The sequence below is a fragment of the Ciconia boyciana genome, chromosome 8 (genome assembly GCF_034638445.1).
Source record: "Ciconia boyciana chromosome 8, ASM3463844v1, whole genome shotgun sequence".
NCBI classification, from domain to species: Eukaryota; Metazoa; Chordata; class Aves; order Ciconiiformes; family Ciconiidae; genus Ciconia; species Ciconia boyciana.
Genome location: NC_132941.1, coordinates 16,233,869 through 16,251,385, shown reverse-complemented (window position 1 = coordinate 16,251,385; position 17,517 = coordinate 16,233,869). Strand labels below are relative to the sequence as shown.

Here is a 17,517-nt window from a genome sequence, read left to right as displayed (position 1 = left end):
TATTTTAACAGCCTGCTGTGAAAAGACGTTATTACCCTGAAACCAGATAAGCTGGTCACAGATCAATACAACTAGGCAGTGTGATGCTCTCGGCAGGGACCTCTGTTTATGTTTATGCTTCCTACAGAACAGCGCGATGCCAAAACCTTAAAACTCAATGTCTGGCCACAGAATTTCTGCCACAGAAATATAAGTAGTAATCAGGTACAATTATAGAGTCTCTGCTCATAATTCATCTTTAGCCACTCAAGTAGTGTCATATAAACCTTTGAGTGGTAGATGCAATTTTCACTCCAATGGCAGTTACACTATTCCAGTGTTGGATAGATTTATCTTGAAACTTTGCCTCTGGCTTTGCTTGAAGCTTTCGTTTGCCTGGTCATGGTGCTCTGTCAGTCTCAAAGAAGTAGTAATGGGTGCACATGCCACCTGTGGGCAGAAATAACACATCCAGGTGCCACCACACCACTAGATCTTTCTTCTAAGCCTCATGCTTTCAAGAACAACCATTCACAGAGGTCTAACTGACAATAACATCACCCTCACTTTCTGCAAATAACTTCATAGCTTATTTCTGCACTGTGATGCTACATGACAGATTTCTTCCACACCTTCATTTTGTTCATGTGCATATGTGAAATGCATGTGTAGACCTGCCCCTCCAAGCCCCAAATATATTCCCCGCTTTCCCTCTTTTTTATAAGAGGGAAAAAAGACACCTCTGGCAGTGATATGCAAAACTCTTGCTCTCTTCAAGAGTTCATCTTTTCAAAGGGGATGTCCTACAGCTTAATACAGGACACAGAATGTCTTTTATTTTAAAATTGTGTTGAGCAGTCTAAAAGGAGATAATGAAAGGATTCATAGCCAGGATCATACTGTGCTGAATTTGGGAATGCAGATTTAAGAAAAATCCAATCCATAAATATGTCACAACTTGTTCCACCTAAATTGTACTCTGCACGTTTGCAAACAACTTTTCAAGAAAGATGCTGTGCTGGTTTTGACTGGGTTAGAATTAATTTTTTCTATAGTAGCTAGTATGGGGTTATGTTTTGGATTTGTGCTGAAAACAGTGTTGATAATACAGGGATGTTTTCATTATTGCTGAGCAGTGCTTACACAGAGTCAAGGCCTTTTCTGCTTCTCACTCTGTCCAGCCAGTGAGTAGGCTGGGGGTGCAGCACAAGAAGCTGGGAGGGGACACAGCTGGGACAGCTGACCCCAGCTGACCAAAAGGACATTCCATACCATATGACACCATACTTAGCAATTAAAAGCTGGAGGAAGAAGAAGGAAGGGAGGGACATTTGGAGTTACAGCATTTGTCTTCCGAAGTAACTGTTAATACGTGATGGAGCCCTGCTTTCCTGGAGATGGCTGAACACCTGCCTGCCCATGGGAAGTAGTGAAGGAATTCCTTGATTTCCTTTGCTTGCGTGCGCAGCTTTTGCTTTACCTGTTAAACTGTCTTTATCTCAACCCACGAGTTTTCTAGTTTTTACTCTTCCAATTCGCTCCTCCATCCCACTGTGAGGGGAGGGAGCAAGCAGCCGTGTGGTGCTTGGTTGCCAGCTGGGGTTAAACCACGGAAGATGCATGAAAGTGGGTTTTGTTGCAAAAATTAATCCTCTTGATATTTTATATGTAAATAAACTTACATTCAGATGGACAATCCCTACCAGACTGCAGTTTTAAATTAGAAAAAGTAAAATTCAGGTGTCTTCAAAAAACAAACCAATCAACCCCTAAAGTTTCCTAGCAATACTAGAAGTTCCACAGACAAGACATATCTCACCTTTCACTGTCAGAGTCGTTTTCAGATTTTGCTCCAGATATTTGTATTTCATTTAGTTCAAGTTGTTTTTGCAGCTGGTGACGTTCCTAAACAAGAAATGTTATCCTTCAGTTCTCCCTATGTCAAAATGTAAAGGCTTCACAAAGCATATTTCATTGCAATTCAAAAGATCATTTGTGAAATTAAAATAGAAACTGATTAAACAAAATTCATGCATTTCCTATAGTCAAGGAGCACAGAATGCATAATAATAAAATAAAATTCCCAGCTATGCATGGAAATAAGATCAGTGTTTTCAATTTCCTATTCAAAGATGTACAGTTGTACTTGAAACGGAATTTTTTAAATAAAAAGATGAGTCATCACAATCTTGAACTACATAAATGACAAATTTTCCATGTTATCCCTCCAAAAAGATCTCTCAATCCAAGGCTAAGATAATAGGTATTGCTCTATTTTCTTCCCCCAAATATTCCTGTTAATTTTTTAGGTGTCCACCAGCACAGTGCTTGTGAAGATCTATGAGGACTTGGGTCAACAGAAATTAACAGAGGAGTCTGCTATCCACTTTAATGGGAATGTAAGAGGCATTCAGATTTACTCTGCAAGTATCAGCCAGATAAGAGCAAATTAAATAACCAATGTGTAGAAACTCATCTGTACTTAAGAACTATATTGCAATCCTTTATTCACTGCATAATACTTATAAGTTGTAGGCTGAAGCCCAGATGAAGTTAATGGAGCTACTAAAGGGGCATATTAAGCTGAATGATTTCTCACTGTAATCACTAATTCTACCAACAGATTTGCAAGCATTAGACAAAAGGGGCTCTATACAAATGCACGTTAGACTAAGCAGTCAAGCCAACAAGACTGGCTTATAAAAATCTATTTCTCAGTAACAAATATTTACTACACTAAAGTTGGTGAAAAAACATTTCACAAGAACAGAAGATCATATTCCCTCCACTTACTAGAATGCTCTCTGCTTCTGTATTTTAGATAGCAAGGCACAGATCTTTAAAGATAACAAGATGCCTGCTGTTGAATGAAATGAGAAATGACAAAATACATCCAAGAGCATTCGAGTCTTTTGAAAGGGCTGCTCTTACACTGTTTAGAGTGACACTGTTCAGCCTAAGGACTAAACAATAACATTCATTCTTAGTTAGGTGAATGATACCAGAAAACAAAGAGGAAATTTTACCGTAACTGTTTGAGACAGAAGATACAAAGCTTTTTCAGATATCTGAAAATGTTCAACAAATGAGATTCAGATGCAGCGTACTAAGTAAGGAGAGGTACTGTGATACTCTTAGGCTTAACAATACATTAAAATAATAATAATCTGACTACTAGTCTGAGTTTTGCCCTGGAGTGAAGTCCATAAAAGAGAAGGAAAAGCAGGAAAGAAAAAGAAGCAATGCAAAAACTGCTACAATTAGTTTTCCAGTAGTGCCGCCAGTGCCACAAGAGGTAAATGTCTCAAAGCATTTTTGGTTTCAAAGCTTTAAAAGTAAATTGTCAAAAACCTGTTCTCAATTACAGTTTGGTAGGGAATATTTATCCAGGGAGAGGAATAACTAAAAGTTTTTTAATGCTAGCAGGAAAGGAAGAACCTAAGTTTGGATTAAAAGTCAGTAAAAATTATTTTTTTCTTCTCTCCTCAAAATATTCTGAGCCATAATCTAAAAAAGATAGATATCTGCATGGAAGATTAAGTGGCTGCTACATACCCACAAAAAACCTCAAAACATTTTAGTCTGAAGCTTTCAGTTTAGCATTTCATCCACATGTGGAGAAATTTGGACATATAATTCCAATCAGGACTATAAATAGCTAAATAGTAAGGTCTATTCCTAACAAAAACACATTTTAATGGACCTACCAACAACATTTCTAAGAGATTTTGTATCATTTATGATTACTACTTCATTAGGCTTAGGAGACTGTGCACACTGAAGGAAGACAGAATGGTCTTTTTAAACCATTCTTTAAAATAATGGTTAATTTAGTAAGTAAATATTGACACCTCAGGCAGCCCTGACTAAAGACCACTAGAAAGACAGAAGAACCACTTAATCACAGTGTCTCTATGGTAGTCCAGGTCCATTTACTTATATGGACACAATAACTAAGTAAGATGCAAACAGCAATGGTATGTCACTGGGCAGGGTACTGAGCAGCAGATTAAAAAAAAATAATAATAATCAAATTTCCTCCATGCACTTCTGCATTTCCTTTAAAGGCGGCAATCAACTAACTCTCATACCTCTTCCATGCGTTCAATCAGCCGGTCGAGCTCACCAATTCTCTGATCTTTTTCCTGTATGCTTGTTTCTGTAATCTGCATCTTCTTATTTGCCTCTTCAATAGCCTTCAGAAGCCGATTAGTTTCCTCCTTCAAACAAGAACATTTACAGTCACATTAACATAAAATATATTAATGAGGATTTTTTTATGGGTTTTTTTTTAGGCCATAGAGCCAGGCTAATAGCTTTTAAGCAGAGCTCAAAGGTTTTCACCACACCTGCCCAGAAGTCTGGAAGAGTTGTGACCCTAAATGTGAATTGTATAGAACAAAAGATTTGGGGCACTTTGAAGTGCATAGGTATTTGTAAAGCTTCATTATGAAAATCTGAGAAAAACTTTTACCCATTTCTTAGATATTTGTTTTCCCTTCTGAGGATGCCGTGAAGTAAAAGCATAAGAAAAACATGCTGTTCCAGAAGATAGCATTTTAAACACCAAAGTTTGCTACGTTCAGCTTTGTACTTTCCTCACATATAAACCAATATGAATAGAAAGAGACTGGGGAATTCTACCTTCAGTCATTATCTATCTTTATCAGTTAGAAAAATGCAATGACAAACTGCTCACAGAAAGGTTTTACTTGGGGGTGGAGGGAATCCAGGGGACAGGAAGAGTTCTTGCTCCAGTAGCGTCCAGTGAAGTTGTTCCCCCTCCCCTTCTTAAACTATCACTAAAATTGGACGTTATATTTTCCTTTTTTTTAGAGAATCAGAAGTTAAAAAACTCAACTTACTCCATTTCAAATTTTGAAATCTACATTATCATTACAGTTACTGTGTTTGAACACATTCTTTTCTCAGCCCTACAACCCCAAAAGCTTGGAAAGCTTAGTAACTGTGATATGACTAGTCACAGAGACAGGAGTGAAGGAGCACATGTAAACTGTGGAGTATTAAGTGACTGAGAAATGACACCCAAGCTAAGCACCACTCTTACACACTGGTTATACATACTAGGAGAATTTCTTTCTCAGCTTTATGTTTCTGCTCCTCTTCTCGCATTTTTTCCTCATATTGACTATACAGTTTTCTTGTCATCTCTCTCATGACTTCAGCATTGGCTTCTTGCGATGATTCCACCTATAAGAGGGGAAAGGCTGAAAGTCACAGTTGACCCATCAGTCAGTGTAGTACTGCTGGCAGCAGGAGAAATGGAGTTCACATGATGTGAGAATAACACTTTGAACTTCAGCTCCACCTTGTTTGACACTGCTGAAGCAGATTTTCATTTGCATCAAGACCATTTACAACACTCTGCCAGTATGCAAGTCATTCAAATTTGTAGAAGTTACCGTTTCATCAAGTTTCATGTTGTCTGAATTTAACTAGTCATTGCTTATGCAAGACCAGGCTATGCCTCTTTACTGAGCCCTTCCATAACAGCCTCCAAGTCACTTGGTTTGCTTCCCCATTGTTTCCCCATTGTCTCCCCCCATTTTACAGAAGCATAGACTAGAGATGGTCTAGACAACTCCTGCTTCTAAATGACCATGAACACTCAAAGCAATAATTACTTCAAGCTGGACCTAAGTATGTGTTGTTAACTAGAAGACAGAGCTGTACCCTCCCTCCTCTCTCTCACTTTTCCACATACTGCTCTTTGTGTAGGCACAAGAACTGGGGTGACCATGGAACAAAGCAGATCAGGAAACAATCAGACTTAATATACTCACGGGTGTGGAAGGGTTAATTTTTAACCACAGGACCAGAAACTTCACTACTGCTACAGGGAAGAGGGCAGGAATGGTAATTCAGAGACAGGATTTCCCCCTTATGTTGGCTCAAAACACTGACTGAACCACACCCTCAGTGATTAAACACCAGATAGGATATTCACAGCTTAAACCCCCCCTACACCGTAAACCTCAATAACAGCAAAGTAAAATAGCTAGTCCAGGACTTAGTTCACTTACTAGAGATGCTATAAATCAGACAAGGTTATAGTGAAATGCTGTGGGTGCTCCAAAAATGTCAGGAAGAGGACGAATATACTGTCATCTGGGAGAAGAATAAAGTGCTCCCAGCTGATCACTACAGTTTACACAGCTACAAAAAACCTGGTTCTGATGATTAAGGTTTTGGGGTTTGGTTTTTTTTTTTTTCATTTCAAGCACTGAAAGATTTATTAAACCCTTGTGTTTATCTTGCATGGTGGGAACAAGCTGTTTTACTGCCCTGTAGGATAACAACAGTGTATTTCACCCTTTGAAAAGGGACTGAGCTCTGAAGGACTCCAGTTGTACTGCAATTGGCCCATTTGGCATCTCACCTAGACCAACACTGGGGCAGGGGTAGTAACCTGCACTTTGTGAGAGGGACTGGAGTTAAATTAAGTTTCAGTACAACACAAAACCTTCCACATTTCAGGAAGCCTGAAAGAATCATATCATTCAGAAAAAGCCAACAATCAAAACCCAGAGTCCTTAAGGTACACTGAACTGGAATATAATCTCTGGCACTGTCTCTCCATCATTCCTTTGCTTATAGCTTGAGCACGAGGAGAGTAAAAACAAGCATAAAAAGGCAGACCCGTCAGGGCATCTGTTATAGTACTCTTAAGCAACGTCTCCATCCTCAGTTATTGTCATGATTGTATGAATAAACCGAACCTACTTAATAAGCTACATGGGTGTGTTCTCCTACCCAGAAAATAATCATGGCATACAGTAGTTACTGCTTTTCAACTGCTAACCTCCCAGATTCCACACCATCCTCTTACATTCACCCTTGGAATTAAATCCCAGATGTCCTGGCATCTTTGATACACAATTTTATGTTTAACTTTCAAAGACAGCAATGAGCTATTTTATCCACTAACTTTGTAATAAAACTGCAACTTTGAGGGCCAAATTTAAACTTTTTCCTCGTTAAGGCAGGGCATATATTCTGCAGACCTTGACATGCTTGAAGATAAGTAAATCCTTAAGCATTCAGTTGAACTGAGACTTAACCTGTGGTTCTCTGCCCTTAGAAGCAAACATACCTTTCCCTGACTTGTTGGTGCATGTCCTTAAGATTATAATAAAGTCCAAATTTCTGTTTTGAAATCTTAATTGCATCAGCTTTGCTCTCTTCTTTTAATTGGTTTTTCCCTCTTTTTATTTCCTGCTGACAATAGCAGGTAAAAATGCCGGTACTTTTATAGCCTGGAAAGCTTCACTGTGAGAGGAAACTAGAACATGAATTGTAAGTTGAAATACACTTATGTTAATATTTTCTCTTTTAACCATTCATCATTAAGCATGAATGCAAGTCACTAGAGCGCAAAAAAGAAACATCATCTCTGACAAAATTAAGCATGAATAAACCAGTCACCTTAATTTCACAGTGACAAATTCTGATACAGTACTATATCCAAATTACTCTATTTTGAGCAATTTTGAGAGACAAAGGTTTCCAGAAGAGGGGTTTTGTGGGTTTTTTTGTTTTGTTTGTTTTTTTTTAAATGAGATTAAAGGCACATTTGGCAGATGAGGGGAGAAAACAGTCAAGCTTTCTGGCATATAAAACCTTCCAGTTTGCATTTTATTCCCTTGCATTTCTCTGAAAGAAATAGCTTAATTCTCTTTCCAAGACACTTGCTGTTACAGCACGGATCTGCTGACCATATGCTCATAAGACTTAACAGATTACCTATTAAAAAGTGTGCAATACCAAATAAACAAATCCAACATCAAGAAATCCTTATAGCACAGTGTAGAGTTATAATATTCTTTTACTTACAGCAGTGGACACTAATAACCATCTAATGGTTTGAATTTTCACCTGCCAACATCCCTGAATGGTAATCCCATGTCATGGAAAGACTGACGGTTGCCAGCTGATATTCTTTGTTATTAAAACAGTATTGATTCACAGGAATATGTCAGCTCTAGGGAATGATGAAGGCATGAAGAATGAAGAACCCTTTACAAATAAGGCCAAGGAATTCACCTAACATACTCCTAATGTCCTTACTGTGCAATATTTTTATAGGAGTTTATATACCGCACCTTTAATTTCAGTAACTGATTTTCAATTTGTGCTGTTTCCAGTTGCTTTTGCTTCTCTCTCAGCTTTTCCATAGATTGCTCATGTGTATGTTTTAAATTCCTTATTTGTTCCCTTATATCAGTGTTCTCCAATGTAACATCCACTAGAGTTTTCTAGAAGAGGCAAACCACATATTAAAAAAAAAAAAAAAAATCACAAATAATTTGATGAACTAATATAGTCAAGAGATTACAGAACAGACAGAACATTTAAGAGTTTCCTGATGTGTCAATGCAGTGTGAACAGTTTTGCAAGTTTTAACATTTCAAATTATGGCTTTTGTTGTATTTTTGTTATAAGGTATTTCCCTGTGGAACATTCTCAGTGAAATCAAGTCCTGGAACACTATAAAAAAAAGAAAGGAACATGGATACATTTCAGTATGAATGCTGCTCCCAACAATCTTCCTTTCTTCTCTCCAAGGGCCATGCTATACATATTAAATGCATTAGACTGATAAAAACTGTGACATACAAGAAAGCAGGAACATTAAGTTGTTCAGCTCAGATATGTGGGAATTTGGAAGTCTTTAAAACAGAAAATTCATTCCCACCTTCTCCCTCCCCCTACATTTCACAGGTATGTAAAGTCTCATAAGTGTTTAGCATCCAAACATGCCACTTCCATTTCTGTTAACCAGTGAAGGTAGGAATAAGTCAGGAGATGTACTGTTTTGCACAACACAGAACAAATCACATTTTCACCTTAGATATTTCGTAGAGACATGACTAATGGCATTAGTCTGCTGCAGATCAGTATCTCTTTATTGTAGACTATTTTTAACAGGTTTTTAAAAAACACAGGTGTTGGAATTTTTTTTCTTAGTTTCCTAAATTGGCTGCCTTAGATATCCAAGACAGTACTTTATGGGCTTGTTTAGTGTTAGAATCTATATTTTTCATCCATGTTTTATGTAAGCTTTTAAATCCATGTCAGAAAAGGCAGTTGTCAGCTGTGAAACAGCTATTAAAATGTACCTGCAAGTCTATTGATGCTGATGTCAAGGAGCTGTTCATTTCACTAAAGCTATCTAAGGCTGCAGCCTGCACTCGCACATGATTCTCTAAGGATTCCTGATGAGCATTTGTCACCTGAGCAGAAAAAAAAAAAAAAAGTTTTATATAGAATAATGATCAAGTTTACCTATTCTTTCAAAGGGAGCTACAGAAGAGAAAGACCCCATGACTAATTTCCACAGTACTAGGATGCTTAAAATATACAGGCCTCAAACCATATTCTTGCACCTCAGAAACAAAAACAACAATACTTAGAATCCAAATATGCTAACAGAAATACGGCACAAGTATCTATTGCTAGTCTGTAATCACTGTAAAAGCTGTTGGTTTTGAAAGGACAAGAGGACACTTGGGAGATGTCTGTTCGGAAAGTTTATATACACAGAGTGGGCAGATTGTAAAAAGTCAGAGTGAAAAGCAGAAGAATTTAAGAAATGAGGAAATCTAGAACAGTTTGGGTGAACTGTAGAATAGCCTTAATTAAGAAGGAACTGACTAATCAGGTACATAAAGAAGCAACATCAAGATGACTTAAGGATGAAACAATATGAAGCAGGTAGGAAAAGTCAGCAGAGTGCTTTGTTGTGTGAAAATTTGTCATCTTCTGTTATGTACACACACATGCTTAAAAACGGGGGAGGCGGGGGGGGCAAGGCACAAAATTACATCATTTAAGAAGAGACCAAAACCCAAACAGTGTACATCCAATAATAAAGAGAAAAAAAAAAAACACATTACTAATGGAGGCCAGCCCAACTCACATTCTTAGATGGACCAGATTTGTTACTTGATAAAAACATAGGAACACTAGGGACTGATATGGAGAACAATTAGTGTTTAGTAACCAAGTCATACACAGATTAGGTCAGCATAGGGAGCAGAAGCCAAGTAGTTACTGTTAACCCTATATAAACCTGTGCTCATGTAAAAACAAACAAAAGCAGCAATGCTTTGGATGGATTAAGAAAGTTACAAGATAAGAACTTGTGTGAAGAAGCATACTGTCAGGGCAGGATATTGGATGTACAAACTTCAAACAAACTTTATGAACAAAAAGTAGTCCTGGAAATTGATGGGGAAAAAAGCATAGTGATTCAAAGCTGAAGCAAAGAGTATGTAAAGGATTTTAAACAGGATCCCCAAATAGCATGAAAGATGGTAGTCACGTAAAACCAAAACCAAAAACCAACCAACCAAACAAAAAAAGCATATATTATTAGGTAGAACAACACTTGTGCTTTCTTTCAGGCACTCTAGAGTATTAAAAAAGGGGAGAGGGTGTCTCGTGCCATTTATGTTTGAAGGAGAGCTTCATAAACTGCTAATTTGCTTCAGAACTAGAGATTCTGTCAGAGCTGGTCAGAAACCCTTAATTAAGAGAGATGTTCAGACTCATGCAGGATTTCTACTGGTCTGATAGAAGATCTGGAAGCGCAGAATATCACCACTGCTATTCAGTTAAGTATCAGCAGCAAAGACGACAAAACTGCATCTGAATCAGCATTTGCCTACATGCATACTGGGTGGGGGACTCACCTTGTTGGCATCATTAAGACTATTTAACACAGTTTACAAAAATTCAGTTTTCTCTCCCTCCTTCTCTCAAGTCAGGGTGATTTTTTTTTTTTTTATACTAGTTGCCACAGAATAAAAGTACCAGTTTAACAGCAAGTTCTAATCTTTATGAATAATACAGCATGCAAGGAACTGACAGTCTCCAAATGAGGATGGCAGAAGGGCACAAGTCAGGGTCCCAGTCCCTTGAAGTCAGAATACGTTTAATTGCCAAAGCTTCATCTGAACCAGGGCTGTGAAAAATAAATGTTGAATATAAAATCCACAGCAAGTTTTCAGGGAGATTTTTTGGACCAAAGAACTCAGCAGTTTAATCAAAAGGTAAGTCATTTTTAGAACTGTAATGCACTTTAATACTAAAGAATATTGCTACTTCTTTTACTATAGTGTTTAAACAATACAGTCAGTAAAACAGAGCAAAGTCTGTTGAAATGACACGAACTAAGTTGCACATTACTCCTAATTATGCAATTTATTTAATTCACCTGGCAGCTTACTGATACAAACATCTCCACTAATTCCCAACGCACACAGACAATGCTATCATGATCATTCTTTTCTTTCCAAGAAGCAGGCAATTAGTAATTCCATATGCAAAAGCATCCCTGTCCTACTTTACCTTCCTGGAGGGAAAAAAAAAAAAAAAAAAAAAGTATAGATGTCACATAAAACAATAAACTGGAGTAGTTTGAGAAACTACTTCTGTTCTGAAGGGGAAAAAAAAAAGTTTCTAGACAACACTGGGACAGTTATTCTCATATGCTTTTCCTACAAATGAATGTATACTTACTTTCAGTTCATTCGTAAGCTGCTGTATTTTTCGTTTCATTTCATCATATTCACCATACATTTTCTTTCTTACTTTTTCCAGAGTTGCTCTCACCTGGTGTCAGAAAAATCAAATGCCTTTATCAAAGTTATTGATGATATTGTTTATACTAGGACATGAATGTTTTTTTTCCTATGTCCTTCATTGTTACTTCCAAAAATTTCCATTATTAATCTACCTTTTCAACCACAATTTACTCTTAAGAACAAGACAAAACCTTAAGTCTCAACACTTGCCTACATAAGGATGATATGAATAAACATCTCTGAGTAATTCTAAAATTCTCTGTACACACTTAAACACTTGTAAATGAATAATTTAAATAATGACTTTCAGTTAAATTATCTGTAACTCATTCTAACCTGATTACTAAAGGAATTAAAATTAATTTGAGTATATAATGTTTTCTTTCTGGAAAGAAGCATCCACACACGGATTTAATACACCTTCATACTTTTTAAAGTGGTTAATTAGTTTTCCCTGTGTATCCTTTGAAGACAAACCCTTTAATTTTGGACTTTTAGGCTGATATCTACCTAAACAATTTATTAGCATAAATTTACCAATGTAATTTCAAATCTGAAGAACAGAGTACTCAATTTGATTTTATTTGAGAACTATGGATGTAAAGTATACTTTGCCTTTCTAAAAAAAGAAAAGAAAAGTGTCCTGGTTTCAGCTGAGATAGAGTTAATTTTCTTTATAGTGGCTGGTGTGGGGCTATGTTTTGGATTTGTGCTGAAAATAGTGTTGATAATACAGAGATGTTTTAGTTGTTGCTGCACTGGTCAAGGACTTTTCAGCTTCCCATGCTCTGCCAGGTGCAGAAGAAGCTGGGAGGGGACACAGCCAGCATAGCTGATCCAAACTGACCAAAGGGCTATTCCATACCACATGATGTCATGCTCAGTATATAAAGCTGGGGAAGAAGAAGGAAGGGGGGACATTTGGAGTGATGGCGTTTGTCTTCCCAAGTAACCATTACGCGTGATGGAGCCCTGCTTTCCTGGAGATGGCTGAACACCTGCCTGCCCATGGGAAGGAGTGAATGAATTCCTTGCTTTGCTTCGCTTGCGTGCGCGGCTTTTGCTTTCCCTATTAAACTGTCTTTATCTCAACCCTCGAGTTTTCTTACTTTTGCTCTTCCGATTCTCTCCCCCATCCCACCGGGGGGGAGTGAGCAAGCAGCTGCGTGGTGCTTAGTTGCTGGCTGGGGCTAAACCACGACAAAAAGGAAAAAAAGCATGCTGGAAGCCATCTTAGGTTTACATGCCATTGCAATCATGCACAGAACCAAACTTCTCAAGAGCACACATTGTAAACAGTAGTTAAATGTTTCCCTACTGTCTACCTTCCAGCTACGTAATTCAAACTCCTTCCCCCCCCCCATCAAACACAGACTGATTGCAGATAATCCAGGGCAGTGAGCTTACCTCATTTCTGCATAGGCTTGGGGAAGGAGCGAGGGGAAAACACTAGTAGGGCCTTATACAAGAGAGGATGTTTCTAGCACCTCTACAGTATACCCACTCCTTCCCAGAAAGAGGGGTATTGGCCACCAAATCTATGCAAGGAGGAGGCACAAGGCTACCCCAAACTATGTGCTCCCTTTAGGATGAGAAACACCTAAGGAAGCTGACTCCTGCACTTCACCTCAGGAAAGCACCCCTCGCCCTGTCCCTACCCACACATATGCACATGCACACGCACACCCTCTTGCAAAGTGCAAATTTGACTCAGATACAGAGGAAACTGTCAGCAGTTCTGACATGGCCCATCATTTTTGGTCTATTTAAGTCAGCACATACGTGGCACAAGCTGTGGACTCTTGTTTAAGACTACTTTTAAAGACAAAACTTATCTGGCAGACCAAAGTTCCCAAATTAGCATAGCTGAACACAGCTTTCAGAAGATGGGAGAGCAAGGGCCAATACGTCTCTTCCCATGTCTTTCCTACTTTTTCCTGAAAAGATCAGTACCCTGAACACACATGCAAGACATGCTGTTCACCTGGTCTGACATGTCCCTCCATGCCACAAGCCGGCTGGGAACAGAGAAGGGCAGGGAGATGGTCCCGGTCCAAGCAATCTGCACCAGGTACCAGAAACAGTGAAGCCCAAGGACACCACCCCAGCAGGGTAGATAAACTACCCAGGCAGGAAACCAGCAGCCAAGGCAGCTCATGTACCTCCCCTGCACTGCAGTAGTGACATACCCTAACTGCGAGTGCAGGAACTTGAGTGGTGAATGCTGCAAGCTAACAAACTGTGAGTAATAAAGGAGAGAAGAAGCAAGTGCTGATAGGTAGAGACCAGTCAGATGTTAAGAGCACACATAATTACAGTCTCTTATACTGCTGGCTTGACTTAGTGTTCCTCCCTTTTATAGCAACTCAGTTTGCACTTAAAATCGGTGTAACACGATAACCATTGACCAATAGCTTCCTGGGTGGTAAAGGTGGATGGAAAGAGAAGGTCACATTATTTGCCCTGGGCTAATTAGGAGGTTATTGCCAGAGCCTGAGAGCCAAGGACTGACAGGCAAACAGATCCTGAGTTTCAAGCACAGAAACCAGCAGCATCACAAACGCATTTTTTTTCTTTCAGGAGAGCTTCTGCCAATTATGATAAATGAGCACGCACAGAAAAACTAGTACAAAGTCATCCTTATTAGGCTGACTATTTTAAGGCTGCCCCAAAATATACCCATGTGATTTTACTATGTCACCTAATTAGGAACCTTTTCAAAACTGGGGGGTTTGGGGACAGGGGAAGCAGAGGAAGAGAGGAAAGAGAGTTTATCCTTTCAGGTGTCTGCTTACATAGTTTCTTCTGTATCACATTTGAAATTATGAAGGCTTCAGGACAGAAACCCCAAGATCTGTTTGGCAGTTTTCTTGCCCAGCTGTAGCCCAGTCAGCAAGCATTAACAAGTATCACTTGGCACAGAAGCCTTGAGTCTGGATCACACAGTTCCCAGGTATATAGCATGCTTTTTTTCCAACTTGAGTACTAACAAGGCAAGCTTTTAGCTTCAGAGTAAGTTCCCAATTCAAATTCAGGTGTTGGACTAGACATCAGTCATCCCATATACACTCACAGCTCTACATGAATATATGGAAAGGATATTTGACAAATTTTGAAGCTGAAAGCATAACTCACTTCTTTAATGTAATTCATCTCCTCTTTTAGCTGATCAGCTGACCAGCCATAAACCACCATTTCTCTCTTATGGTTGTTGTCAGTTCGGTGCACAACGCCATACACCATCCCATGAGAGAGCTTCCCTGGAGACATGCCATTTGGTACATGGTAGAGCTCCTTAAAAGTAAAAAAAAAAAAAAAAAAGGTTATTTTTAAATCAGTACTAGAATAAAAAAAACAAACAAAAATACAGTAACATAGGGCCAGGAGAGACAGACAACTATAGTGAAAGCACAACAGTACCTAAGAACACTAGTTCCCAAATGTTTTGGGGCCAAACTGTCAACCTTCATTTTTTTGGGAAGATCAATGACCAGTTTATAATTGATAGAGATGACAGAGATGTCTAATTTCCACTGGCTTTAATGGAAGTGTTATTGGTACAGATAGAGACAACAGATTGGATTTGTGCAAGGAGAGGTAGAAGCACGCAAGAGAAAAAGTTATCCTGGCTTATTTTCATTCACCAACATATGCTACTTTTCTGCATTCTTCCAGAGCATTGTCAGCTCTCACAGTTCCCTTTAAAATCCTGCAACCACAGAATTGCCCCGCACTCCCCAAACTCCCTGCTGTGGGAAATATAAAAATTCACAAGTTTAATAAAAAATTTTAGAAAGTTCTCAGAAGAAACTGAAATTAAAACATTTTAGGCAAGGTTCCTTACAGAGAGCTCAGAAAATATCTGTTTATCTTGGACATAAACAAAGTAGAATTTCAGTTTGCATTTAAAGCTAACTAAGGACCTCCAAAGCAATAAAACATTCATTTCAGGGCTGCATTTTTCTTACAGAAGTTGTAGAACTGACATTAGCAGAGCCAAAGCAAAGCTATGAAACAGCATTCATTTGGATGTTCCAATGTTATTAACTATTGTAGGAGTATAAAAATTTGAAATCAGGTCTTGATAGGTAAATAGAAAGACTGTTTTGAAGTGCCTACATTTGTTATTTTAATGATCTGCAGAAATTTGTAAAACGTACTTGTAATAATTGTATATCTTACTTTAAGGCACTCTTTGCAACAGACTCCTCTTTTTCATCTCATCAATACACTTAGTAAGAAAAATATTCATTCAAACAGTAGGAATCATTTCCCTCAGCATGTAAATAAATATCTGCAAGGTCAGATGTAACCACCTGACCTGACTACTCACCTAGGCTCCCTTCTAATCAACCCAGAGAAACATCCTTCTGTAGCAATCATCTGGAATGAGTCAGTCTCCAGAAGTACTAATTTCTCTTCTTGATTACGAAGAATTTAGACAACTAGCTTAGATTAAGACATCTACATTATGGCTTTTTAAAAAGAAGGGAAAAAATATTCTTACCTACCTTTGAATATTTGCAAACTAGAAACCTAAAATTAGTGATTATTTCTGAATAGAAAGTTAGAAAGACACAATCTTGGAAATACAGCTGTTACCGCTTAGCTTTGCACATTGTCTTTGAAAGGCCAGTGCTGGGGACAAATCAGTTACAGGTAATGTTACTGAACTTTCTTTCTCACACTAGATCTACCAGGATACAGGTAAATTTGAGAATATTTACTACATTGACCTTAGAATATGTTTGGTTTTGTTTCGTTGTTCAGTAATGACACTGTATGAAAACCGACAAACTTTGAGATTCTTTACTAAATTAAGAGTCTAAGCAGTGTCTAAATACGCTCTTTGACACTAAACAGAAGCTGGAAGAGATGAAGCTCAGCTTCTTATATCCATCTGCAGCTGCATCATAGAGAGTCTCCAGTCCTTACCATGACAGATGGTGATGATAGCATCTGCAGTCTAAAGCAGTAGCACTTTCAGTTTTTAGCAGCCAAACTAACACAACTATGGTGGCAATGTAAGAATAAATACTTCTTTGGGTAAGGGAGAAATGAACAGGTAAATCTACTTGCATTAAGAAGAATGGGTAAAGATAGACATATTGTGTCCCTCGCGCATTGACAGAGACAGATTTTCTCAACGTAGTAAATCCTACACATTTTCCTTTACCATATCATTAATAGCTTAACCATTTTGCTGAAGCTCTGGGCGTGTGTGTGCAGGGCTGGGAGGTGAACAATCACGGAGCAGACACCTGATAAAGAACGTTTCAGGCAAAGAACAACAAAGCTATAAGCAATCATTTAAAAAGAAGGCCTTAAAAATCACGTAATAGAAAAACATTGAGCAACCAGCCCTACCTATACATGATATCATTTTGCACTTTGAAAACATCATACGCAAAGCTTCATATCCTGATAATCAGAAGTTTCATAATTATGTATTATTGGGGTTTTTGTTTTGCTGTTTGGATGCGTACAAACAAAAACCCCACACCTGATTTTTTTGAGAGAAAATACAGAAACTAGATGGGGACATGATTCAAAACTTTTTTGTGTTTGTTTGCTTCCAGGGTTGTACAGTTTCTTTGATAGTTTCATAGCAGCTCCTCCCCTGCATCTGGATAAAGGGATTACATACAAGTTTCCATCTTCCTCATAACCAAATGAATAATCACTTTGATTGTTTAGAGGTTACTAAGGTGCCAGACATTGAATTCATAAATCCATACCCTTTACCCATGAGCATTCATTTTTTATGAGGTGAACAGCTGAATACCAGCAACTACCAAGATCCTTTGTTCCTCCAAAACAGTAGCAGAATTGTTTAAAGTGCTGTTTGCAGAGTTCTGTATGAAAATTATGACCAAGTTCCTTATTTTTAGAATATTATGAACACATTCATAAAGAATGCTTTGAAGGA

At 38.2% G+C, this 17,517-nt stretch overlaps 1 protein-coding gene across 5 annotated transcripts in view; it reads right to left on the bottom strand.

The window, feature by feature from the left end:
* Positions 1-17,517, bottom strand: part of MYZAP (myocardial zonula adherens protein) — an 84,913-nt gene that overhangs the window by 30,836 nt on the left and 36,560 nt on the right. For all 5 annotated transcript variants that reach the window (XM_072869236.1, XM_072869235.1, XM_072869237.1 and 2 more), the window contains 7 exons: positions 14,724-14,882; positions 11,524-11,616; positions 9,120-9,233; positions 8,103-8,255; positions 5,065-5,190; positions 4,071-4,199; positions 1,799-1,884 (listed from right to left, as the gene is read on the bottom strand). In XM_072869236.1, coding sequence (XP_072725337.1) covers positions 1,799-1,884; positions 4,071-4,199; positions 5,065-5,190; positions 8,103-8,255; positions 9,120-9,233; positions 11,524-11,616; positions 14,724-14,882 — 860 coding nt within the window. The remainder of the gene's footprint in view (positions 1-1,798; positions 1,885-4,070; positions 4,200-5,064; positions 5,191-8,102; positions 8,256-9,119; positions 9,234-11,523; positions 11,617-14,723; positions 14,883-17,517) is intronic.